At 43.7% G+C, this 26,005-nt stretch overlaps 6 protein-coding genes across 9 annotated transcripts in view; 4 read left to right on the forward strand and 2 right to left on the reverse strand.

Moving 5' to 3' along the window:
- LOC121304090 (signaling lymphocytic activation molecule-like) overlaps positions 1-7,691 on the reverse strand; it is a 10,361-nt gene extending 2,670 nt beyond the window's left edge. Inside the window, exons 1-2 of one of the 2 annotated variants that reach the window (XM_041235064.1) lie at positions 7,133-7,691; positions 4,639-4,694 (exon numbers count right to left, since the gene is read on the reverse strand). In XM_041235064.1, coding sequence (XP_041090998.1) covers positions 4,639-4,645 — 7 coding nt within the window. In that variant the 5' untranslated portion in view covers positions 4,646-4,694; positions 7,133-7,691. Of the gene's footprint in view, positions 1-4,638; positions 4,889-7,132 lie in introns of those variants that run through there. The other variant, XM_041235062.1, reaches the window with a different exon arrangement.
- Positions 7,692-7,827: 136 nt separating this feature from the next.
- Positions 7,828-11,585, forward strand: zgc:194948 (uncharacterized protein LOC796981 homolog). 2 transcript variants are annotated; one of them, XM_041235065.1, is made up of 5 exons: positions 7,828-7,986; positions 8,583-8,723; positions 9,264-9,408; positions 10,271-10,335; positions 11,114-11,585. In XM_041235065.1, exons 1-5 carry the CDS (start codon positions 7,929-7,931, stop codon positions 11,251-11,253), a joined length of 549 nt encoding a protein of 182 aa, XP_041090999.1. In that variant the 5' UTR covers positions 7,828-7,928; the 3' UTR covers positions 11,254-11,585. The 2 variants fall into 2 exon arrangements, with proteins under 2 accessions (XP_041090999.1, XP_041091000.1); XM_041235066.1 differs by lacking the exon at positions 8,583-8,723.
- A 1,383-nt stretch (positions 11,586-12,968) lies between these two features.
- Positions 12,969-15,814, forward strand: foxr1 (forkhead box R1). The gene is made up of 6 exons (XM_041234862.1): positions 12,969-13,017; positions 13,796-13,961; positions 14,138-14,390; positions 14,804-15,072; positions 15,376-15,608; positions 15,774-15,814. The coding sequence occupies exons 1-6, from the start codon at positions 12,969-12,971 to the stop codon at positions 15,812-15,814; spliced, it is 1,011 nt and encodes a 336-aa protein (XP_041090796.1).
- A 924-nt stretch (positions 15,815-16,738) lies between these two features.
- cenatac (centrosomal AT-AC splicing factor) lies at positions 16,739-21,122 on the forward strand. Its single transcript, XM_041234982.1, has 11 exons — positions 16,739-16,976; positions 17,442-17,608; positions 17,826-17,924; positions 18,057-18,123; positions 18,311-18,373; positions 18,899-18,963; positions 19,226-19,352; positions 19,469-19,499; positions 19,695-19,793; positions 20,143-20,275; positions 20,496-21,122. Exons 1-11 carry the CDS (start codon positions 16,860-16,862, stop codon positions 20,593-20,595), a joined length of 1,068 nt encoding a protein of 355 aa, XP_041090916.1. The 5' UTR covers positions 16,739-16,859; the 3' UTR covers positions 20,596-21,122.
- Positions 21,123-21,221: 99 nt separating this feature from the next.
- Positions 21,222-24,126, reverse strand: LOC121304034 (40S ribosomal protein S25-like). Its single transcript, XM_041234984.1, has 5 exons — positions 24,045-24,126; positions 23,021-23,116; positions 22,235-22,418; positions 21,728-21,823; positions 21,222-21,278 (listed from the first exon to the last, which is right to left on the reverse strand). The coding sequence occupies exons 1-4, from the start codon at positions 24,045-24,047 to the stop codon at positions 21,732-21,734; spliced, it is 375 nt and encodes a 124-aa protein (XP_041090918.1). The 5' UTR covers positions 24,048-24,126; the 3' UTR covers positions 21,222-21,278; positions 21,728-21,731.
- A 229-nt stretch (positions 24,127-24,355) lies between these two features.
- Positions 24,356-25,990, forward strand: LOC121304052 (trafficking protein particle complex subunit 4-like). 2 transcript variants are annotated; one of them, XM_041235012.1, is made up of 3 exons: positions 24,356-24,619; positions 25,096-25,270; positions 25,741-25,990. In XM_041235012.1, exons 1-3 carry the CDS (start codon positions 24,445-24,447, stop codon positions 25,955-25,957), a joined length of 567 nt encoding a protein of 188 aa, XP_041090946.1. In that variant the 5' UTR covers positions 24,356-24,444; the 3' UTR covers positions 25,958-25,990. The 2 variants fall into 2 exon arrangements, with proteins under 2 accessions (XP_041090946.1, XP_041090947.1); XM_041235013.1 differs by lacking the exon at positions 25,741-25,990 and having other exon boundaries at positions 24,364-24,619; positions 25,096-25,274.
- The last annotated feature ends 15 nt before the right edge of the window (positions 25,991-26,005 follow it).

Here is a 26,005-nt window from a genome sequence, read left to right on the forward strand (position 1 = left end):
ACCATTTAACTGAGGAGTTATTTAAAGAGCGATTGTTTTTCTGAATAAAATTAAGGCTAACACTTTATTTTGAGTGGCATATTTTTTTTTTACTGAAGCAGAAAACTACCCAGTCTTAAAAAACATGCCTATGAAATCTGAGCTCAAAACGGCAGTCTAATGATAGACACACACACAGCATGGCATAGCTATTGACTGCTTCTTAACATGCAACTAAACTTCAGCACATGGTTACATTTTAAATTTAAATAAAGTGTTACCGAAGTTTTAAATTCATTAAAAAAAAGTTCTAGATCTCAAGAGAACAGCAACATTTTAAGTTCTATGAATACAAAGGAATGACAGTAAAAAAAGACTTGCTTTTATTAATTAAAGCTGAGTGAATAGGGCCAACCCTGCAGACACTGAGAAAGACTTGGAGCCAAAACGTTGGTCTTTTCATTTCTTTGAGTGTTTCTGAACAGAGGGTGGTGCGACCTTTCTACTGAATCAACCGAACCCCGCATTTGAATGGAGACACTGTTGGAAACTGTTCCCCACGTGATGGCGAAAGTGCAGGGGAAATCTCTCAGCTGTCTTTCCACAGAGAGCAAGCAGGTGTGCTCAAAGCAGAGTGAATGGGTCCCCTAACCGCTCAGCTTCTTTCCTGTCTAACCAACCCACTGCCATGCTGTGCACATGACCCAGGAAGTGAAACAGTGACAGATTTCCTGAAAACAAAGCATGCAAACTGATAACTTTCTTTAACCTTGTATAGTAACAGAAGCTATGTTTTAAATGAAAATATGTGTCTGCTACATGGTATTACAAACCTGCATTCGAAAGCTATATAGTGAACCACATTAATAACCTTTCATGCACCATGACCTCATATGAGGATGCCATTTCCCCATAGAAAGCAATGGAAAGCAATATTTCATACAGGAAAGAGTTAATGTTCCTCTCCCAACACTCACTTTGAATGTTCTGCCCCATCTGGCTAAGAGTAAAGTGACAGCATGGAGTCACAAAGGCTAGTATGGCACTGTAGCTACACAGAAAGGGTCTTGAATGGAAAAGCCAAAATAGTTCCCTGGGTTTTCACTCCAGCCAATCACACATTCGGCAAGAAGATAAAAGCCATCAAAAGTGTGAAATATAACACTAGGATATAGAAGCAGTTTATTAGAGAACCCTAGCAGAACTATTAGCAGGAAACAGCATTTCCAGTAGCACAGCAGACAGGAACTCAGCGGTAGATGGTAAAGGTCGTTGAGTCTCTTCTCAATAACATGATCACTCTGCAGTGCAGCCTGCCCTTGTAACATTCATCAGATAACGAGAAATAATCTCAAAACAGCTAATGGGGCAGTATGATTCACAGACCATGCATGCTATAGTGGTTGGCTTTGGTTTCCTGTTTGCAATTGCAAGAAGATTATGCAACTTTGATTTTATTTTTCTTTTAGGTCATGATTTGTTTTATTTATTTACTTATTTTAGAGGTATTATAATCCATACTGCAAAAGCTGTGGGCACAATTCAGAACCAACATAACCTGCAAAATGAAACATATAGCTGAGTAAGGAGCAGCGTGTATTTAGATGCAGCTACAGAAGAATAAAACACATTAACAGGCCATGTCTCAGTTGCAGGAAGGAGCAGCTGGGTTAATTCTTGCTGGTTTTATTATGTTTAGATTGCTTTTGACCTCAAAAAGCCATGAGTTTCCATGAGTGACAGCGCTGTATCTGTGACCACTGTGACCAACGGTTACCCGAAACCAATCCTGTCCTGCACGATGTCTTGCACATATTCAGATTCTGTTTTAGCAAAACTTCCATTTTAAAAGCTCAGCAGTGGTGTCGGGGTGCTGTCAGTCAGAAAGCTCCCCACTGGGGTTTTTATTTAGTTCCTCTGTCCAACGTTGCGAATCAGAAGAAGGGGTTCTTTTTGAATGCTTCCGAACACTGTTTACACAAACTGAAACATTTTGGAAGGCCTGACTAAGAAAAACTAGTAGTTTTGGGGGAGTTTGAAAAAAATTGAAATAAAGTGTGTGTGCTTGTGCCTGTGTGTGTGTGCGTGTGCGTATGTGTGTGCGTGTACGCTTGTGCGCGTGTGTGTGCCTGTGTGTGTGTGTGTGTGTGTGTGTCGCTTTATCAGTCATGTTTCCCGGAACATCACAAGCTCTTTATGAAAAGTGATTGTGTATCAACTCTTAAACCTCTGGTTCAAAGAAGCAAGCTGGCATGAAATGTTTCAGTCTGTCAAACCACTTGGTGCAGCGCTGATGGGAGCCACTCTGTGCAAAACCACAGCCAAACCCCAACCCCGAGGGAAATTACCGGAAAGAGCCTTTTAGTGTGTTAAGATACTTTTAATGAAATGAACCCAGTTGTGCCCTTGTGTAAACAACAAGCCGCATCTGCAGAGCAAAGCCACAGTTAAAATAGAGAAGAGGCGTGAAAGACATGCTGTGTACAGCACTTTAAAACAAACCCCTTATATTCTCATACATTTCATATTGTCATCCTGTGATATTTATGTGAGGCAATGATTCTGTACTAAGGTCCAATGGCAGGGCAAGATTAGCTGCTATGGTTCAAGAATACTACCATATAATATTTTCATATTTTTTGTTGCCAAGAAGCAACTGAAAGAAAGTAATAACTTATGAATACATCGAAAAACAAGGCACATACATTTAGCTGAATGTTTGGTTAAAAACAGTTTTTTTTGTTTTTTTTTAATTAATTAAATCAAGTTTGCAGTTCATGGAACACATATCAGGTCTTTTAGGGAGAGTTTAGTGGTTTATTCTCAAAACTGATTCTTCTAAAACATTCCTTAACGTTCTGTGAATTGGGTTTATGCTGTTATACATTAATGTTGATTTTTTTTTTTTAACTAAACTTTTTCTCGCCTGCAAAGTTTGCAATTATTTTCAGACAAGACATGAGCAATGCAGAAATAATATGCAGGTGAGCTAATTATTCATTGTGTAACATTTAAATACACATTGCACACATATTTGTTTGAATGACATTTTTCTAGATGGTTTTTAATGAAAGCATCCTTTAATTCATGAATAACTTTGTGAATAGCGCTTGTACTGTTTATTTCATTTTTTAAATTATTTTTATAAGGCAGTTGTGATATATTCGGTATGATGTTTTTATTTTTATTTTGTATTATTTATTTTGTAATTGCGTTGGCAGTGCTTTTGATGTAGTCATGCTGATAAAGCATCTTTAAAAATGAATTGAATTGAATATTGTGCAATATTGAAACTGGGAAATCATTGATGAAACTGTTATCAAACTGAACTTCAAAAATTAGCTTTAACTTTTGTTTAGAAAATGACACCTTATACTTACTAGTATATGTAACTAATTAATTAATCATTAATTAAAATAATAATGCATTTATTCATTCATTGACCAGATGATATAATTAACAACAAACAAACACAAATATATATTTTTAATAAATCAATATCATTTTCTACCCATTATAATAATATATAACACATCCAATTAAAATGAAAAAATGAAATCCTCTGCTTGCTCCAAGGTGACTAGTCCAGACACTGGACAGAGCCAGCACCAGGACTGCTCGTTTAAAAGCTTGCTAATTGTGGATCAGCACTCAAAGAACAATTCCACAATGCTTTTGATGTGGAGTCCCATAGCAAATTCACCGGCAATGTGTGTGCGTGTGTGCGTGTGTGTGTAAATCCAGTTATAGAGCTGTAATGCATTTGCAGTGTAATTGTCTCATATAGTTATAATTAATTTACAGTGTAATTCTAGTATACAGCTGTAATGCATTTGCAGTGTAATTCTCTTATATAGTTATAATTAATTTACAGTGTAATTCTAGTATACAGCTGTAATGAATTTGCAGTGTAATTCTCTTATATAGTTATAATTAATTTACAGTGTAATTCTAGTATATAGCTGTAATGAATTTGCAGTGTAATTCTCTTATATAGTTATAATTAATTTACAGTGTAATTCTAGTATATAGCTGTAATGAATTTGCAGTGTAATTCTCTTATATAGTTATAATTAATTTACAGTGTAATTCTAGTATATAGCTGTAATGAATTTGCAGTGTAATTCTCTTATATAGTTATAATTAATTTACAGTGTAATTCTAGTATATAGCTATAATGCATTTGCAGTGTAATTGTAGTGTATAGTTATAATTAATTTACAGTGTAATTCTAGTATATAGCGTAATGCAGTTGCAATGTAATTCTGGTATATAGTTTATAACATATAATGCACTTACAATGTAATTCTAGCATAGCTATAATGCATCTACGATGTAATTCTAGTTATAGTGAATTTCCAGTGTAATTGAAGTCATGTAGTTCTGATTGATTTTCACTGTAATTCTAGACATACAGTTCTATAGTTCTATTTGAATGTTATTCTATTACACTGTAAGTTCAGTACGGTAAGACATCAGAATAACCTAAAGTATACAGCGTTAAGTCGTGTTTTGATTTTGTTGGAAGAGATTGCAGTACAGTACAGTGCTTTTGCACAGCTGCTAGAAATGTACAGCTACAGCTAACAGTACTTGTTCCAAATGCTTTGTCAGTGCAATTCATCAACAAATATGTCGCAGGCTATTGTTTGTTCTTACCTATCATCCAGAGAGCAGAGCAGAGGAGCCGCAGTGAGACGGGGTTACTGGTTCTGCTGGGAGACATAATGGAGTCCAGTTGAGGTGTTAGTGGGAGAGAAAGAGGACTGAGCCGTGATTCAGACTGGCAGGGGGCACAGTGTTTTGAGTCACAGCCCTCCTGCGCAGAGCTCTCTATAGCACGAGTGAGAAACCACACAGCAGCTTTCAGGAAGCTACCAGTACGCTTTGGGTTTGCCGTGGAGGGGCTGAGAACCAGGGCACTGAAACAACAGCAACAAACAACAGTTCAAGACAACTCAGCAAGCTCACCCCAATAACACTCTGGACAGAGCCCATCTATCTATCAAGCTTCCACACACTCTATCTATCTGTACCGTATTATCACTAATATGAGCCCCTACGCCTATATGTGAGGCTGCGCTTATGCACAGTATTAGGCAAATGTACTTACATTTGAAAAGGTTGAAGCAAAACTCAAAACTGCTCATCCCAGTAACCCACACAGCCTAGCCCGGTTGGACTCTGGAGGGCAGGCTCTTTTGCTAGACCGTGGGATACTGACTTTTACCACAGACAGGAAGTGGTCTAGTACCAGGAAGAGAAAGTGGAGTCTTTCTTTTTGCTACAGTGCAGTGCTTGGAAAACATCCCCTGGTGATGTAAAAAATACAAACCACCAAAAAAAAACCAAAAAAAAAAAAAAAAAAAAGCAAACAACTTCTTTAACACGACTATAAAGAGACCAGAGATTATAATTATGCCAGTGAAAGGGTAGCATATGGATTTTAGGGGTCAGCGCTCCTTGAAGAAACTGGAAGTTCTCCGATCAGCAGGTAGGGGGAGACAGAGAGCTAAAGACACAGCAGCTGAACACTGCGGCGACACTTTCAAATACTGGCTGAATAAAACCAGCTAATACAAGCTGGCTGGCCAAGCCCGCCTCACTGAACAGCTGAATGCCAGACCGATACAGGGGAGTAATGAAAGTACGTTCACTGCAGGAAAACAAACATTTGAAAACAATTTCAGCCGTTTCAGACAAGGCCAAAGATGCACAAACAGCTCTCCACGGGGCCCGATGTGGAAGGGAGCGCAAAAGGAAATGTTCTGAAAGTACTATTTGAAAGGGAGAAAGAAACAAGCTGGTTCTGGAAAGCAGAAGGGTGTTTAATGGCCATTCTGGGTCGTTCATTGCCAGCTGCGCGCCTTTGGAAGTATTTCTGATCATTTGGCTTATGATTTTGACCTGTAGTGTTGAATGGGCGTCGATATAGCCCACAAGTCTCCTCTTGTAAACGCCTGTGTAATGTTTTAAAGCACTGTAAAAGGCGTTGCCTGGCAGATAGGAATCCATTATCTAAGCCACTGCTGTACCACAGGCTGAGTCATTTTATTAAGAAACCTCTAGGTTTCTCGTCTATAGATTTGCAGTGGATTGCCATGCTCTGCATCGATTTCAAAGCGCTGCCCCATCCCTTAGGCTATTCACGGTGACGGAATGCTGAGTCTGTCTGTGTTAAATATAAGCTCAAAACACAATCTCTTTGATTAGTGGTTTCACTAGCAAGCAGTCTGGAGCTCTTTTGTTTCGCTGTGTATTTTTGTAAAGCACCCTGCGATGCTTGCAGATGAAGAATTCTGTGCAAATGAAAGTGGTAGGGTATATACACTGGGGGTCTGTGTATTTAATTAGAGGGAAGTGGGAGGGCTTGAAGGGGTTAAATGTTTTGCTCATTTGCTTACGTTTTAAAAAGCAATGTGGTGATACCAGCTCAGCCAGTTTCAATCACATTCCACCCTGCCACACACCTTCCTTGTAATGCCTGTCCCGTGAGACAAACATGCAGAGCAAAGCAGCAGCTTGGTCCATAGTGAAGAAGCGGGGGTCTTGTTGTTTGAACCAGATCGTTTTCATCTGAACTCATTTTCAAAACTTCCCTTATAAAAGTGTAGCATAAAACACAAGCAAATCAGACATTAAGAAATACTGAAAGAAAGACTTCTAATCAGAAGTCATTCATCTTTCATTTACTTATTTTTTCTTAATTAACACGACTGAGAGTTTTATAGTTATGGGTGATCACAGAACTTTGACAGAACACGGCACAGAACTTTGACAGAACACGGCACAGAACTTTGACAGAACACGGCACAGAACTTTGACAGAACACGGCACAGAACTTTGACACAACACGGCACAGAACTTTGACACAACACGGCACAGAACTTTGACACAACACGGCACAGAACTTTGACACAACACGGCACAGAACTTTGACACAATACAGCACAGAACTTTGACACAATACAGCACAGAACTTTGGCATTATTTCTATTCAGGGTTCATAGCAAGAAGCTGTGGTAAAGAATAAGTGTGTGTATCGAGTTTCATCACAATTCACAAATATGAATAGCACACAGTTATAATGATCCTGTACAGTGCTCTAGAAGTGATTCTTACCAATTCACTATAGCAACAAGTTTCTACCTACTTGGACCTCACTGGTGAGTTTCGGGGCAGAACTGGTTAGACTGGTTTCCAGCTGGTGAAAGGGGGCTGGAGAAACACACCCTCATTCTTCAGATTCCAGAAGAGTAACTAATAATCAAAGTTCTCTGAGAGAATCAGTCCCAGTCACAGCCATCATTCTGCTCAGCCCAGTGTAACAGTGGATATGCGCCCTCCCTCTCCCCATTTTCAACAGGTATAATTACGCATCTGTGTAAAGACAGGTCAGGCTTTTCATCGACTGGCCAGGGGAGAGAACTGGCACCCTGAGTCTTAAGATTTGAATGCAAACAATGGAGTACAGTTTTACACTGGCCAGTCTTTCTGCACCTATGCCTTCAAAATTACTTTTTAAAATCTTTTTGAATAGCTACATATCCTTTGATAAATAAATTATTTGTTTAAAAGAAATAAAGAGGTTTACTGCTACCGCCCTCTGAACACAAAACTAACAAAAAGCACTTCCCGAGAGGTAATGTTGATTCAGATCTAAGACTCTGGATAACATCGCTCTGTAACTTCACTCTACAGACAGGTGTTTTCTCGTCAAACCTGTTTCCACCTCCCTGTCGGGGTTCTTATGAAATGCACCTGGGTCGGGCGTCTCTGCTGCGCCGCTGATTGGTCGATCCGCGACAGGTGAAGCTGACTCGGGCAGGATAATCTGGTATTCGCGGCTGTGGGAGTTTAGTCGATATTGAGGAGCGCATAATCCGAACTTCTGCCTTTTTCAACGGGGTCTGACAGCGCTGAGGTCGAGAGTTATAACTGTAACGAAAATGAGGACCGTCGCCGTGACAGCTGTCCTTCTGGTGCTCTGCACCCTGGCAAAAGCAAGTACGGGAACTAAAAAATAAATAAATAAAAACAATAATAATAATAATAAGCAACACATTTAGTAACTTGAGTTTAGAGAAAAAACGAAAGGGTTAATGAATAATTGCATACATGTGTATTTCATTTATTTATTTGAAATGTTAGTATCCTTAGTTCTTTAGAAGTATATAATAAGGTGTAAAAAGTGGTTTGAAATATAGCGACCGGTACGTTTACTGTGTTTGTTTGAGCTGATGCGTCTTTATCTGGATGATTTCTATTTCAATGACAACAATTTGAGGGCGCGCCCTGGTGGCGACTTTGAAACATTACAATCGACATTTTATTTTAGACAGTTGCTGGCTTTTGTAACAGCAGCATATAACCTATTTATTTTATATTGTAGTATTCATTACAAACCACCCACTTTTTTTTAAAAAAAAAATTACACATTCCAGTTAATATTGCCGCTTTAAGTATTTACGCTTAATTGCAAACATCACTGAAGGGAGAAGAAAGTTAAAAACGTTTTTTGAAAAAGCTAGAAAATGTAATCGGTTGCTACATAAACGATAACACACTGCCCCTAACAACACCTGCACTTGTGTTTTCTCCAGCGAACTTCTCGGTGTCGGTGTTTTCTGGAGGCACGCTGATCAGTGGCACATTATCAAACTCCGTGGTGCTCAGCCTGCCCCCTTGCAGATTCGCAGGACAGCCGGTCAGTGTAATATGGAATTACACAAACGGAAGCAGCGGTGAGTCGGGCAGCTTTTACAATGTTCGTGTTATCTTGGAAACGCCCGGTTTCACCACTAGGGGCCGCTGAAGGGCGATGATGAATAGCTGAACAGACCACTGTGGGTCCCAGGTCTGGTGTTATATTCGGTGCCCCCTATAATCGACTCTTGTATTGACTTCTCTCGGCGTTTATTTAGAAAGTGCAGATATTACAAAATAATAATAATAATAATAATAATAATAATATCATTATTTTTATATAGCGCCATTCATAGTGGTCCACCTTCACAAAGCGCTTTACAGAGGTAGGCTGTGAACTGTGCATTATATGCGGAGTCTCTTGCAATAGGACACTACTTGTAGCAATTCTAGAAATGCATGACCTGTTCTATGTGCTACTAGAAGTTCAGCGTACAAGCACTATGGGAATTCGTATCATAATTGTTGTTTAAGAAAAGCAGTGTTTCAGTGTGTTCCAGTATCTTCAGATTTAGGGTTACTCCACTGTGTATCAGAGCCCTTTGGAGACGTGTCTATTGCTTCTTGCACTTCTACAGCTGGGAATCTCCCAAACGCGTTCGTGGTGCCAGGGTGCCAATTCAAGAGAGATCTGATTCAAGTATCCGACAGCAACCCGCAGTTCACAGTGACCAGAAACCTGGGCTACCAGCTCACTGGACTGCAGCCAGGACAAACCTATAAGTGAGTTATTGAGACAGGTATTAAACATTTCCAAACATCTCCATTGTCAGAAATATTGATGTTGGCCGCAGTGTTTATATACCAGGATGTGTGGGGTTCAGCTGGTGAAGGCACGACCGCCTGGTGTGTAGTGGGTCATACAATCAGGGGAGTGAGGGTTTGCATCCTGGCTGTGCCAAGTCAACGGTCTTCACTGAGTATTCTGGAAGGAGCGTCACATTGGCTCTGGCACTCCTGCGGATTAGGAAGGCCAAACTAGCAGGGACTGTTTCTCCTCATCGCTCTACAGCGCACCCTGCTGGCCAGACACCCAGTGAGCTCAGAGCTGACACCTGCAGGGCTGGCCTTTGTCCTGCAGAGGCCAGTAGCTCGCTGACCTCCGCTCTCGAGTTCCTGGGTGTAGAAGAGGGAGCTGGCTCGGTCGTGAGATCAGAGGACACCCACCGAACCTCCACTTCTCCTGAGCTGTGTGGGGGGGATTGCTGCGGTGAAGGAAAAAATAATTGCACATTCTAAACTGGGGAGAAAGTAATTGGGGCCTCTGGAAATTTATATATATATATATATATATATATATATATATATATATATATATATATATAATAGAGAGAGAGAGAGAGAGAGATTTGTATATTTGTATAATATATGTTGCTTCTTTCCCCTATGTCCACATTAATTGCACATGTGGAATCTTTTTTACCTTTTCACCTTGACCTTGAGTGTTGTGAAAATGTATCCGGCAATGCCCGAGACTATATTTTTATAAGAGTTAAATAAGAGCAATTAAACAGTAAAGATAATCGTAATGTGGAGTACCTTGATAGAGGTGTTTAATTATTTCATTATTTTTTTCTTTCTTCAGTTTTCAATATGTAATCCCAGCGACACTAGACATGAGCAACGTTGTGTCGGCTACCACCCGACAAGGTAAGCCTGAAGCACAAAGTACTGTACGCACAGCAACACCTAGGGGTCATCCAGGGGACTGCGCCTTGTGTCTGTTTTAACCCTTTCATGCACGGCTACCTCATATGAGGATGGATAAAAATAAAAACTCTCTTCTTGTCTTTATATGGTGATGGATATGGAAGACTTAAATGCATGATAGCCTCATACAGGGTTGGAAATAAGACTCCCATTGCATAGCAGTTTGATTCATTCCTGCTTTTACTATGAGTTTAGTGAGACACACCTGAGCTTCTTACCTATTCTGCGTGGCTAATGAAGCTGGTAGTAAAACCTGGAATGGGTGAAAGTGCTATGGAATAGGAGTCTTATTGCCATCCCTGCCAGGCTAGTTATTTCAATCATTTAGTGGATGAAAGAGTTAAGCGCTGCTTGGCATAGGTGCGAAACAGTAGTTACCTAGAGTAGTTTTCTTTCTGTTAAGATTCCCTTTGTATCAGTTTCAGTTATCCCATAGGTGACTTTATTGCAATCTCTCCAGCTTTGTGGATGCGAGAAACGACACATATAACAACTGCAGTACTTCTTGATTCCACTAGGGGCGTGGTGTTGCAGGGGGATCAGGTTTTGGGTTGCACTCTGGGGTACCGGATGTGCCTGGAGATTATACATGATTCTGAGAGCTCCGTTGGGGACGCAGGGGTTTTAAAAACTGAATGAGGCAATGAAACCAATTGAACCTCCAATATTTCATACCCACCAGCTCATTCTCTTGTGTCCTTGTCTCCTCCCCCAACAGTGCAAGACTACAACTCTATCGACGGCGGTCTGGGAGCCCGGTCTGGGGGTATGATCGTCATCACCATCCTGCTGTCCATCGCCATGTGCATGCTCATTGTTGGGCTGATTGTGGCTATCGTTTTGGGCCAGCGCAAGTAGACATGCACGGCCACAAGAGCAACTACCTTAAAAACATGTTTTCTTCACTTCCTGTGTGCATGACAGCATCCCTCGTGTTTCGGATCTTTTTCCTTCCCGTCTTGGAGCCGTTTGTACTTGTCTGCATTCCTTCAAGGCTGTGCACTCGGGTTAGTGTGTGGAACGGTCCCTCAGAAGTGTTTTTTATGGCCTGAACTGTAATATATTCCCAGTTTGTAGCATGATGGCAGCCCCTGCCCTAGCCTGACTACAGCTGTAATGTGCATGTCTGTTCCCCTGTGCTCTTTGTTTTATTCTACATTGTTATTTTAATAAAAACACACACAATGTCACTGTTGTCTGGTGTATTCATTTAGATCAGGGGTCTCCAATCCTGGTCCTGGAGGGGCCGTTGCCCCTCCTGGTTTTTGTTCCAACTGTACCCTAAATGAATTGGACCAGTTAAGTAATTTAGGGTACAGTTGGAACAAAACACCAAGAGAGGCACTGGCCCTCCAGGACCAGGATTGGAGACCCCTGATTTAGATTATATTTGGCTGCTTAATTTTTCGACTAGTTGTAAATATAATGCACGGATCCTTTAAATGATAAAACTGTTTCCAGCCCCGCTCCACTGATCAGGTCTAGCTGGCAATGTGTTACTGTTTCCAATGCGTCTGATTAGAGCAGGGCTTCTCAGACTCGGTCCTGGGGACCCCCTGTGGCTGCTGGCTTTCATTCCAACCCAGCTCTCAATTATTGAACGAGACCCTTCATTGAACTGATAATTTGCTTAATTAGACCTTTTTACTTGTTTTCAGCTCTTGATCAGTTTGCATAGTTCAAGTTAGCTGTAACATTTGATAAGTAACTTGAACTGCAACTGCTTAAGAGCTGAAAACAAGTGAAAAAAGGTCTAATTAAGCAAATTATCAGTTCAATGAAGGGTCTAGTTCAGTAATTCAGAGCTCGGTTGGCATGAAAACCAGCTCCCACAGGGGGTCCCTAGGACTGAGTCTGAGAAGCCCTTTGTTAAAGAAAGATGCAAAAAAATGTCGCATTATTTATTTATTTATTATTTTTTTTTTTTAACGGTAGTTAATTTTGTTGTTTTGCCCTGGGCGGTAACATGGCATTGAAGGATATGTGTGCCCGTTCATAAAGTTCATAGTTTAGTTTTACAGAACCCGTTTTATGTTACAAAAACCAACATGCGCCATCTATTCATAAACCGCACTGTCAGCCAATGAAGGAACCTGCTTGAAATATTGTGGTGGTCGTGTTATTGTTTGTCTAATAAAATAAAAGGCACGTCGCATTGTCTCTATTATTATTATTTTATTTTTTATTTATTTTTTGTATGTTCGGACAGCTAAAGCAATAATTGTTCTTTAGAAGAAAAACAAATCTAAAACTGATAACCAATACACCAAACAGTACAGGGCCCGCCTGCCTCGTCGCGATGGGTCTGAATGCGCTAACGCTTCACACGTGATTACTCTGGATGCAGATTGTCAATGTGCGAATTGGTGTGGATCAGATTCGAGTCGGTAAACTACAATTGTTATCTGGATTGAGGCCAGGCGACTGATAGACGCGCTGTAGAGACTTTAAAAAAAGCAGGTACACCCGAGACTTTTAGTCCAAAAACACTTGGCTTTGAAATGTATCTTCAGCTCCAAAACAAGGCGTGGTTGTGCGGTTTGCACCTGAAGACATGCCTCAGCGACTGGGACATGAACGAGGAGATGAAGCTGGCCACCACAACTGACCAGTTCTTTCAAGGTAAAATACCGGATTTCAATCCGCAGATCGAATACGCGCAGGTAGAGAGCGGGGCTGCCTCACACAGGTGTGCGCTTCCCCGGAGTTAGTGCGGGGGACAGCTTCCACTGGAGGGGCTGTGAAACACGGGCTGCACTCGGAATCAGACCCTACGCTTCTTCAATGTGAGCGTTTAGACACAGTGAAACGGGGAAACTATAAGGTTTAGACTGTGTGTATATGTTATAAAGGTTACAGTAACACCTGGGTCTGTTCCGTTTTCTGTATATCCCTTCAGTTGAATTCTGCTGATCACAATTTTTACCTGTAATTTTGACATTAACACAACTGTTAACATTTCACAATCGGGGTATCATTTTGGTGTTATAGTTTAAACTAGTTGAAATATAAATGTGATGGCTGATTTTTAGTCTTGGAACTCAGAAACTCGTTCTGGAAACCGACCACAGTCCTCCTGATCCTAACCAATATAAACACAGTAAATACAATGTTTAATGGGCTCAACATCCATTTTATTTAAACGTATCTCATGAAGGAAATATATACTAAGATATATATATATATATATATATATATATATATATATATATATAGCGATTTGGTTTAAGAGATTGCTGTATTTAGATTCACTTTGGTATTTGAATAATGCATTGATGTGCGTCTGTCCTGCTATGAACGTGGCCATTGTTTCAACCTATCGCCAGCGCTGTAGTAGCTGTTCCACAGTACAGTTAGTCCATGTTGTGACGTGAGATCCCCTCTCCGCTCTGTGGTTCAGATGAGAAGCTGAGTGACCAGTACCTAGTGCGATGGCACTATGCGCGCTACTCAAGGCGCAGCTCATTGGGGATGGAGGAAACGCAAGCCCCGCTCTACACTGAGAAGGAAGGTGAGTGGACCGAGGGCATTAACAGGATAGTACTGCATTGTGGGAATCTGTTCAGGCAGTGCTGCCTGTGTCATAATCTGATCGCACTCCATTAGAGGGAGACTGACCTACACACCGGGAGCAAGATCCCAAGAATCAACGACTTTTAATGAATGGTGTTGCCCCGTCAAGACTATTGCCTCTCCACTAACCCTGTTTTCGTGTTCTAGTCTCCAGGACAGATCTTTAAAGGTATTATTTCTGTCCCCCCTCCCCTCCCCTTACAGGATCGAACTTCCAGCCTAGTCTCTGGTTGATGGTTAACCCTGGGCTGGCCTGTCCCATCAAGTACCCAGAGGTGGAGCAGCCCAAGCCCCAACCTGCCCCCCCGCTGATGGAACCGAAACACTCACCCCTGCCCCCTGCCCCTTCTCCCCAGTCAACTAGAGAGGATCTGAGCCTGGACGAGTCCCTGCTCTGCACGTCTTCATCCAGCGAGTGCATGGTGTGCATTGTCTCTTGAATACACCCCCTGACAGCAGCATTCATCAGGGCTGGGAATAAGACTCGTATTTCAGAGCAGTTTCACCCATTCCAGGTTTTACTGTGACCTTCATTTGCCACAGTGTGTATCAACAAGATCAGGTGTGTTTTTATTAAACTCATAGTAACACCAGGAATGGATCAAACTGCTTTGCAATGGGAGTCTTATTCCCATCCCAGCTAATGATCGGATTTAGGAAGCATGACGGTTGCTGTCTAACTTGTGTCTGTCTTCTAATTGGTCACTGCTGTGTTTTGATTGGTTGAGGTGCATGTCAGCTTCCAATTAGAATTTTGGCTTGCCATTTGCATCCAGAGCGAATCAATACAGGATGTCGCACGTAACCTTGAGCTTTAAAAATGTCTTGAATTCAGTTCACAGATGATGACACTTCGTCCCTCGATATCCCTGTTCCACGGAAACCCAGAAGCTCCCCCAAATTAAGGAAAAAGCCCCCGAAAGAGAAGGCAGTGAAAATCAAGTCCCTGAGCAAGAGGCTGCAGAAGGTCCTGCAGGAGAGCAATAACCTGAAGAAGGGGTGCTGGCCACGGCCCCCTGTCAACTACTGCATCCTCATCGCCATGGCCCTCAACAACAGCCGGAGCGGCAGCCTCAACGTGCAGCAGATCTACAACTTCACACGGTACAGCAGGCCTGAGGAGGGGGGGGAGGGGGGAACGGCACCCTCTAGCGTTCTACAAGGGAACTGCACCCACTTTTCAGAACGGGGAAACCGCACCCTCTAGAGTTCTGCAAGGAAACCGCACCCACTTCTGAAATGGGAAACCGTACCCTCTTACCTTTTATTAAAAGATCTAAATTTGTAAGCTGATAAACTAATAAATGCAACCTGTGCTATTGATAGATTAATTGAAGAGGACTATGATGCATTTTGTTTTCCCCGTATATTTATTTAGTTTAGTGGTTTACCCCAATTTTCCAACAGAGAGCACTTTCCCTTCTTCCGCACGGCTCCCGACGGTTGGAAGAACACGATCCGACACAACCTGTGCTTCAGCAACAGCTTTGAGAAGACGCCGCAGCTGGTGTGCAGCCAGGGCAAGCGCAAGTCCTGCCTGTGGAGGCTCACCGTGGACGGGCGCCGCCGGCTGCGCAGAGAGATCCAGGGGCTCTCTGGCGACTCATTCAAGGTGCTGCGCATGAGCATGATGGAGCCAGGTGAGAGCGGCGTAGGGCGTCCCCTAAGTCAGGGTCCAGTTCCGATCAGAGGAGAGGACCTAGGACAGGGCGGGCCCTACACGTTACATGCCACATAACTAGACTGAACCCTACATGCACAACCACGTGTGAAAATGATTTCAGTTCAGTCATCTCTGCTTAAAGACATTTCACACTTGAAAGAACTGGAGGACAGCGACTCATGAAGAGCTTATGTACAGTATACAAACATATGCCAACACATACAAAATTATATATCTACCAATTTTTCTTGCAGATTTGATCACTGGCTTCTTTGAGATGTAATCGTCTTAACAGCGAGTGGTCGAGTCCTCCCTGACGCCCTCTTGTGGACAAAGACGTTACTACCACTGAGCAGCTGTTCCCTGTTCATAATTGAGTTCTGCCTCCATGGTCCCTGTACTTCCACAGAGCCCACTCTTTGAAAGACAGGGTTTGGTGAAATCAGCAAGTGGACTGGTCTCCTCTTTGTTTCAATGAATGCTGGAAGACCACGTACCATGCAGTTCTCGAGGCTCTACGTTTAATTCCCTCGGGTTTCTACACAAGTGTTTTGATTTATCATTTCCTTGACGGTCCTTTTGTGTGTCGGATACAATTTGTCCGGAATACTGAACGCAGTCTGTACCGCACTGAAAGAGCCTTGTATAGTCTTTTGTTTATTTTTTTTATATACAATTAATCAGAAATCCGTAATTATCTTTGAATAGAAAACTAGAGACAGTGTAAATAATGTAAAACACGCGTATTTTTATTATTTTTTCTTTTTTTCTGCTGCTCCTACCTGTAGAGATACAATATTGACAAACCTTTCTCTTATTGTGAAGAAGAAAGCATTCTGTTCTGTTTTTTCCCCCACCCAAATAAACGTATTTATCAAAGGTCTGCTTGTTTGTTTAAGATTGCGTTCACTGGAGAAGACGCATGAGCTCAAAGGCGCAGCCAGGAGCCAGTTGCGCACAAGCATGCAGCCAGCACGGGTGCCCCAGTGCAGGTGGAGCTGCATTCACTTCACACACAATCACAAAGCCGGCTCCTCTCACCGGCTAGGGGGCGACAGTCAGGAAACCCGGCGCCGCTCCAATAGCTCCGGCTCCATTTGTTGTTGGTTAGCTTCACAGTTCAGAGGTTAACAAACATGGACGGAGAAAGTGTTTGCTAACAGATAATGTAACGGGACTTTGTAATGAGATAAAAGCACCGCCAGAAGCTGGGCTCTTTATATGAGATATGGGGGCGTTTTACTGCAGCGTTTGTAATCAGACTTTCTTTGCTGGGAAAAGCCACATCTTCGGAAAGAAGCACCAGGACAAGTTGAAAATCGTCCTGACTAAATTCCTAGACAAGGTACGATCAAGGCCAGGGTGACACCGCTTAAATCGGTAAATTGCGCGTTTATTTCATGTTGGCTAAGTTAGAACTATGTGCCGAGTTACACTGTGATGTGGTCGATACTAATGGAAACCTACAACGGCTTGTATGTACATCACATCCCCTTTTTATTAAACTATGCGGCATGCAGAGATCGCGTTTTTCTGTGCAGACCGCGGGGATGCGTAACAGATTGAGCCTGCTGCACGCTTTGCTGTTTGTCGGAAGCAGGTGGGGTGTTTGCACCTTTGCCTCTTGCAGATAACACCAGAGAACTGCATTTAATGCACCGTGTGTGTGAGAGAGAGAGAGAGATTTAACTGCCACTACCCCAGACGCCCTTACGCACACGTGTGTGTTAACGTGCTCTTCTCCAAAGGGGCCCCCTTTGCAGTGTGTGACCTGCCCCCCCCCGTCTCTCCTCTGCCCCCTGTTGGCCAGGTGAAGGAAGCGCGCAGGGTGCTGAAAGCCCCGGCGGTGGAGAAGTACGACCCCACTGAGCATGAGCAGAACTTCTGGTGCTACTGCTGCGGGGCCGAGGTGCGGAAACACGTAACCAACGGCAACCTGACCGTGCTGTGCGGGGGGCTGCTGGAGCACATGGCCAGGTAAGAGTGCGGCACCCTCCTCATATCAACCCCTAAACCACAGCGCCCCAAGAGCGGGCGTCCTTGGGCTCCACTTGCTGTTTTGACAGTAGACGGCTCCTGCTGTGCTCAGTAACCCAACCACGGGATGTGAAAGCAGTTATGTCTGTAAAGTATCAATTCCTATTCCAGTTTCCTGGAAAGGACACAACTCAGCCGCTGCAATTTTATTTCCCAGCCTTGAACACAGAAAGCAGACGGACAGATTCTGGTGGGAAAACAAGGCAGACTCCAAACTGAAGGAGAAATTCCTCTTTTCAGAAGAGGAGACGGACAGGTGAATAAACGTCCTCTGTGCGTTTCCATAGCTTGTCGCACTTGGCAACAGGGATATATATCCGAGCCTCAAAAAAAGAAATGATGCTCATTGGTCCCGCATCTAACTGGCATCTGAACTTGATTTTTAAAGGTTTAAGAGTGAAGTAGCGAAAGCGCTGGAATCCTATGAGGAGAAGGAGGATGAATTCATTAAACAGGTATTGAAAGGGCTGGCGCTGAACACAGGTATGTGAGGCACTGTCCTGTGCATTGCCAGTGCTATAAAGACACAATGCTAACAGGCTGTGGGTGCTGTTAACCTATTGACACCATCACACAACCATTTTCTCCTGGTTCGATCGCCTTTTCCTTTTTCAAGTCACTAAAGTCTTGTCTTTTTCACAGCAAGCATCTTATATCCGAGAAGTGGAGCAAAGGAGACAGGAAGTGATGCAATCCATCTTAGAGGTTTGTTTTCCCAGGATGCACCAGAACAGTATCCATGACCACCTATAACAATGTTCTTTATTGTTATTCTTATTTGTGCATTTTTAATGTGACCATGTCTTTTTCCTAATTGGACCAGTTGGCTGTTCTCACTGCTGTTGTACGTCGTTCACTTTCATCTATAATACATTCTCACTTATGCATGTTTCCTGATGAGGTGTTTTTGGTCTAAGTTTATATTAATATTTTTATTTGAATTGTACGTTTCTTTGCCCTATCTAAATACATTTAGAGACTTAATAAATTAAATGACGAGCATTTGGGACTTCATTGAAGAAATTGAGCAAGGCTTCAGGTCGAAGCTTTTGTCACTGAATTCATTAGCTTCCTGTTAGTGTTTCGAAATGTCACCCTTAATTAGAATTCAGATTCGGTATCAAGTGTTTAATGGTTAAGGGTGATACGTGATCAGGGAGTGTTTCAATATAAAATGGATGAAATTGTGAAAAGAAAGGCAAACGTTTACTTTTCCTGAATCGAACCCAGCCTGAGAATGAGTCGGAGACCCCCCAAGGACCCCCGCAGTGCGGCCCCCCGGGACACATGGAGAGGTGAGGCCCTGTCTGATACCCTGCTCTAGGGGGGTGGGTTCAGTTCAACTTCCTAAATGTGTTTTTAACATTGCAGCTTTATATTAACCACCCAGAAACTCACAGCACTCCCAAGAGTTTAAAATAAACCAATGCAAGAGACTGAATAAATACTGAATGTTTATTGAACGGCACATTTGTCAGATAAAAGCAGAACATCCTCAGTTTGTCTCTGTTAACGCACGCACGCTGCATGGCGAGTGTCTAACCCTGCTGACTGCAGCTCAGGTAACCGGTACACCAACAGAAGAGAGGGAGCTGGGAAGCGGGCAGGGCCAAGTGGAGCAGACGAATTTGAGGATTCTGATTGGGCTGGTGCAGGCCCCGGCTTAACTTTCATTGGCTATCAGGTAATTCGCCTCAGCTGCTTTTACTTGCCATTATTTATTTATTTTTTATTGATTGTGTGGTATTAAAGTTTAACGTCAATAATGGTATGATTTATTTATTTTGTTATTTTTTGCAGGATTCATCAATTGGAGGAAACGTCCACACAGGTAACAATGTTAACTGTGCCCCTCCAATGAATGTGTGTGCATGGTTTTGTAATGAAACCAGGTTGATAGCAGCAGGTTAGCAGTTAAACAGGCCTGTGCAATGCTGGCGTCCATGGCACGCTGTTCTTGGAGCAGGTATTGAAACCTGCAGAGTCCTTTCTGGCCCTACCTCGGCTCTCCCTCCTCCTTTCACAGGAGCCACCCCACCCTGGCTGAAGCAGGACCCCGAGGAGGGAGGCTCTGGGATCCCGGAGCCCCAGGCTGGACCGTCCCACGAGGAGTTCCTGAAACACAGTCAGTGCCTTCTATATCTGCTCTCTCCCAGTCCAGGACCTTGCTCCTCCCATGCTGTTAAACTGGACCCATTTAAGCTCAGATCAGGGTCAGCAAGCTCCTTGTAGTTTCATTGTGCTTTCTCAATCTGGAGTGGGATCTCTCCAGGACTGAAGTTGCCTAACTCTTGATAATCAAGTAGTTGTTCCAGCCAGGTCCAAAAGCAGTATTATTTTACTTAACATGTAAAATCTGGTGTCGAATGGTCCCTTCAGGATAGGGTAGACCATCTCTGATCTACAGATGCACTAACTTGAGTTGCCACAGTATGTCATTGATTTCAATGTGACCCCCCCTGTGCCATTTCCAGAGGAGCAGGAGAAGCTGCGGAAGCTCCCGGCCAGTCGGGTGGGGGCGAATTTCGACCACGCTTCTCAGACGGACGCTGGTTGGCTGCCTTCGTTCGGAAGGGTGTGGAACAGCGGCAGGAGGTGGCAGTCCAGGTAAGGAACATGCTGGAGGGCTTTATGAAGCAGCTTACAATGAGCAGGGTGATCAGAACAGCCCTGCTGTCAGCAAAATACACCATCACTAAAATACATTTCTAAACACAACTTGTTGTGCTAATAGGATGGTACTCTGCCCCAGGCACGGTGGTAATTGTATTATTGTGTGTTGAATGATTGGAGATCATTATTCTGACTTGTTTTCTTTCACTCTCAGACACCAGTTCAGAGCTGAGGAGGGACAAGGAACTAATCAAAAGCGAAAGAAACACGAACCGTGGACAGGAAGCAAAAAGCACAAACGGGAAGACTCTTGAAGTGTGGGCTTGCTCCAGGCTTCTCTCCCGGTCCAGCAGTGCATGCTCCCATTGCTTGTGTTTTATTGGAAGACTTCATTTGAAGTTGTTTTTTGTATATAGTGTAAATATTTTCTCCAGTTTACTCTGCTAAATTGGACACATGGTACTGCACCAGAAGTAATACATGTAAAAAACCACACAAATTCAAAATAAAATTGAAAGTGTTTATCTTAATTATTATATATTAAAGATCTAAAAACGTATACCTTCTGTCTCATTATATCCACTTAATACACACTGTGTCACTTCCCCACTTCCCCATGCCTTGTGCAGCTAACAGCCACACCAGCTCTGGAGATGTCTGGTACACAGTAAGTGGAGCACTCAGCTTCCTTCCCATAGCGTGTACAGAATACACCCACATACATTAAACCCAGTCACAGGTCTTGCATTTAACAGAGGTCAGGCTGTCCTTACTGAAGAGAACAGTAGCTCTCCCAATAATACTTCCAAGTGTCATTTATCCCAGAGTTGAACTGTTACCTTCTACCTCAACCTCCATGTTTATATCAATCACATGTACATTGGTGAATGTTTATGAGTGGGTGACATTTCTCAAATCAGAAACACAAAGGGCACAGATAAACATTTTAACTTTTTATTTTGTACAATCCCCAACATTCACTGGCATCCCACTGACCCTGAAAGAGGAAAAGTACAAAACGTTAACTCAAAAGTGTGCACGCATACCTTCAAAAGAAGCAGCAAACCAGCTTTATTCACCAGTATACCTCTACTGGAGACTATTCACTCCACCTGTGTAACATGGGAAGGCTGTGAAAGCATGACCGCTCCAACTGTCGAAACTATGCAAAGTTTAATCACAAATGCATCCTTAAACGCATGCTTCTATTTGGAACGTTAAAGCTCTTACAAGATATCACAGTGCATTTCAACTGAGTGTTTATACACAGACTGCTGAAGTCACAACAGCTCCTAACAGGAGTCCCAGTGCATGCTGTATTATATATTCACTTGGCAAGACCTATGCGGAGCCCAGAAGCCCAGTGTTTGAGGCTTTCTGTGCGTCTGGGACACTGGATCAGTTAAAGCTACAACACAGGACAGTATGAAAGGTGGAGATGCTTACATGTCTAGGCCTCCTTCTCTTCTGGTGCATCGGGTCCCTTGGTGTTTCTCGTGTAGATAACCTGAGCTCTGTGTTTAGAAACCAGTTTGATCATACCTGGGGGGTGGGGGGACGACAAAGCAAACAGTTCACAACCTCCAGGTCTTAATGAGCAACAGCACCAATCTTGGTGCCATGCTTAACCCAGCATCTGTGGATTGCACAGGAGCCCCAAGTAAAATATGTAGGGGGCCACTCCTGCATAAAACCTCATCACTTTTGGAAAACCAGCATGAACAAAAAAATTCTTTGACCTGCTTATTGCGTTTCTTTAAAACAGATGCACTGCAATTAAGAAATCACTTATGGCAAGCCAACCAATGTCTTAAGAATTGGTCAAAATTCCAGAGCACCTTGGTTTTTATAATACATCTGTAAGGCGTCTCATTACAGAAGACAGCTTCTCTCAAGTCACCCTGCACACGCTGTCTCAACGTGTGAAACAGGGCGGCTGCAAGCAGACCACACCTTTGTTGAGCAGTTCCTGGAGGGAGGCTCTGGCCAGGGATCCCCTGATCTTCAGCCTCTCGGACACCACAGCGGGGGTGATGAGTTTGTAGTTGGGCACCTCCTTGTACAGCTTGTCGTAGGTGGCCTTGTCGAAGAGGACCAAGTTGTTGAGCTTGTCCCTCACTTTCCCCTTGGACCACTTCTACTCGGGCAACAGAGACAGAAGAGAGAGTCCATTAGTCCCTGGGACCGTGCAGCTTTGTGCAAGACACACGCATACCATTGCAGGGCAGCCATTTCAAGTCTTAAACCAAAGCTAAACAATTAAGCACATCTCAGAGGCCACCAGCTCGGATGTAACTAAACTCCCTATCAAGCAAGCCAGCATTAGAAGTGCATGGAGGTTGTTCATGCTACACCTGGTGTGCCCTGCTGCTCGAAGCGGGGACACTGGTTAACCATCTTGGGTGCAGCACCTTGTTTACTGCAATGCATGCACTAAATTGGGTTTCACACTGTCCACTGTAGGATTTAATTTATTGCATGTTGAGCAACACCAAGTCTTGAAGGGCTTAAATCAACAATGTAATGAAGACGACCTTATACCATTAGGCTTATTGCACATTAAATACTGTGCATTTCTCTGATAAACGATTCCATATGCAACAATTGACACTAAAAAATATCACCAGTGTCTTACAGAAATATATATTACCCCTGCAGCTAGCAAGATACTAAGCAATGTTAACTGAGCCCCAAGAAAGCCCGCTGAGCATGTAAACGTCCCCAGGCCGCTGAACCTACCTTCTTCTTGGCCTTGCCCCCGGACTTGTTGACTGGGTCCTTGTCCTTCTTACCGGACTTGCCCGCATCTTTTTTCTTCTTATCGTCCTTGGGCGGCTGAGTCGTGGGAAGAGCAAATGAACAGCGGTCAGTTTATTACACACCCGGATTCACTCACACGGTCAAACATGGGTGCGCCTGTACCCCAAGCACGTTAACAACCATGTGCGACTGAAGACGAAACTCAATTAGGGCATATCAAATCCACACGCCGGACAAACTAAAACACCAGGACCAATCCGTGTATTTCACACGGAGTTTATCCGGGTGACCAAACTCAGAGGCCCGCCCGAACACAGCAGCGCCGTCAAAGCATGCGTTTAATAATTCCCAGTCACACCACAAGGACTTTATTTAAAATAAAGTGATTACTCTTCAATACAAACACAGAACTTCTCAATTCAACCATGCAAGAGAATGCAAAAAAAAACGCACCAACCCCACGCACACTTATCACCGAGTCTGCTGTCTACACGTCACTTTGCCAGCTTGGATTTACTTTATTTTTTAAATAAAATTAGTTTAGTGAAATTTATAACATGCTTAATAAAATACGAGCCCGTTCTTCATACGCGGACTGAGTATTTTAAGTTGTTTTTGTGTTTAACAAGGTAATGTGACGCCTAGGCTTATTTGCCCCTTTTCACACAAGTTCTCTCGGCTGCAGCCGTGCCGGCCACACCAGGGCTTGCTGTTTAACAGATCCCGGTTCGGATCCGTTACATCTTCAAGCGGGTTGATGCATCTTTTCATGTCACGACTGTACAGCTTGCCAGGCCGCGCCGCGCCTCGCATTAACCAGACACGGCTCGTCTCCCGGAGCGTCAGCTCAGGCTTCGTTATTTAAAACGTTTTAACAATATCAGAACACGAGAGGTTCGGCCCGTCGCTGCGAAGCAGATAACCGACACCCCATGCCCGCACCCCGGCGTTAAACCTCGCCACTGCCCAATAAAAAGCTGCATTTCGCCCGGCAATGCCTCACCATGCTGCTGCTGCTTCAAGATGTCGGACAGAAAGGCTGAACCCCTGCGCGATCCGCTTAGCAAACCCCGTGCATACGGGGGGGGGGGGGGGGGGTAGTTTGCCGAAAGGTCTTCTGGGAACTGTAGTTTCAAAGATGTAGTTTTTTTTTTTTTTTTTTTTTTTTTTTGCCTTGGTTCAGTACAACATAAACGTCTCTAGTCATTTATTTTAACGTACCACAATTCAGTGCATTACATTACATTAAAAAAATATATAGGCTACAATTCATCTAATTTCGGTGCTTCTTTATCTCTTGGGATTCTGGGAATTGTAGTCCCTGGATTACTTCATGCAACAGCATCACTACATTTCCCGAGGTGCGCCGCGCCGCTGCGAAGCAGGGTGCAGAAGCGGTAAACATGGCGATCTTCAGTGTTTATGTGGTCAATAAAGCTGGCGGCCTGATCTACCAGTACGACAGCTACACCCCGCGGGCAGAGGTCGAGAAAACATTCAGCTTCCCGCTGGACATCGTGCTCAAAACGCACGACGAGCGGGTCCTCGTCTCCTTCGGCCAGCGAGACGGGATCCGGGGTAAGCAGAGAATGATACGATGCATGGGCAGGTTTAGACGGGCTGCTTCAAAGTGGCGAGGAAGCAGGCGTTAAGAAGGGCTGTCAGCTCCAGTAAAAGCCAAGGATTAACCGAGCCCTACGAACTGAGTGCGGAAGGGAGCCGCTGTGATGGAACCGGTCGCGTCAGGGCTCCTGTGACGGTTGCTAGGCACAGAAACCGACGGGCAGCGTAATGAACTGCTGCACAAGTACGAGCAATTAGCTTTACATGCAAAAGAGCGAGCACTACCTGCCAAATGCTATTCGCGTGTGCGGTAATGAAGTGCCAGGGTAGGTGCGCATTGTGATCACTTTAAAGAGCGCCCCTAGTCGTTTCTGTATTTGTTCCTGTAAGAGAGTGGTGCAAACACTGTACTCTGTGATCTGTCTGTGTATAGTAGCGCTGGGCGGGCTCGCTAACGCCGGTGTCCCGACCTGGTTTCGTTTCTCCTGCAGTGGGGCATGCCGTGCTCTCTATTAACGGCGTGGATCTGAACGGGAGGTGCACAGCGGACGGGAAAGACGTGATCGAGTACCTGAAAGACCCCGTCAACTACCCGGTGTCCATCCGCTTCGGCCGCCCACGCCTCACCTCCAATGAGAAGCTGATGCTGGCTTCGATGTTCCACTCGTGAGTATGACCCGAGATAAGGAAACCTACAGGCTCTCATACAAAGACATTTCAGATAGCAGCGTCACAGTAATACCGGGGTCTGCTATATATGAGTTTTGTATAATGCACACACCATAGTTGATAACGTGTGTTTCTCTTATGTTGATTTGAGGAGTGCGTGTTTTAGCTAAATCAGTTTTAAGAACAGTCAGACTGTAGCATCATTAACTGCCAGTACCGACCCAGCGAAGCTAGATGCAAGCCTGCTTCAGTAGTGAAGGAACTGGTTGCGATGCAAGGGAATGAACTGAAAGAGCCAAAGCTGCATCCTCTCCCGTGATCTACAACATGAAGCCTGAAGCATGGAAGATGATCAGAATCTGAGTGGCACCGCTGAATTCCAGTGCATGCTCCACTGTGCAGTTTAACATGATTGATTGCCTGGGATTGAACCCCCTAGTTTTGAAACCACCTCTTGTGTGTTTTAGGCTGTTTGCAATCGGGTCCCAGCTGTCCCCCGAAGTGGGGAGCTCTGGTATTGAAATGCTGGAGACAGACACCTTCAAACTGCATTGCTACCAGACTCTCACAGGTGAGAAGCTGGCTGTGTTGTTAACATGTGGAGGAACCCCAGCCTGGGCTACAGTCCTCTCTGTAGTTAGTAACATACAGGATCGTGCAAACCGCAAGATTATTTTCTGTTAAAATGTTGCTGTAGCTTCACGCTCTGTAAACAAATATCTGCATTGCCCA

Source organism: Polyodon spathula, chromosome 36 (genome assembly GCF_017654505.1).
Source record: "Polyodon spathula isolate WHYD16114869_AA chromosome 36, ASM1765450v1, whole genome shotgun sequence".
NCBI classification, from domain to species: Eukaryota; Metazoa; Chordata; class Actinopteri; order Acipenseriformes; family Polyodontidae; genus Polyodon; species Polyodon spathula.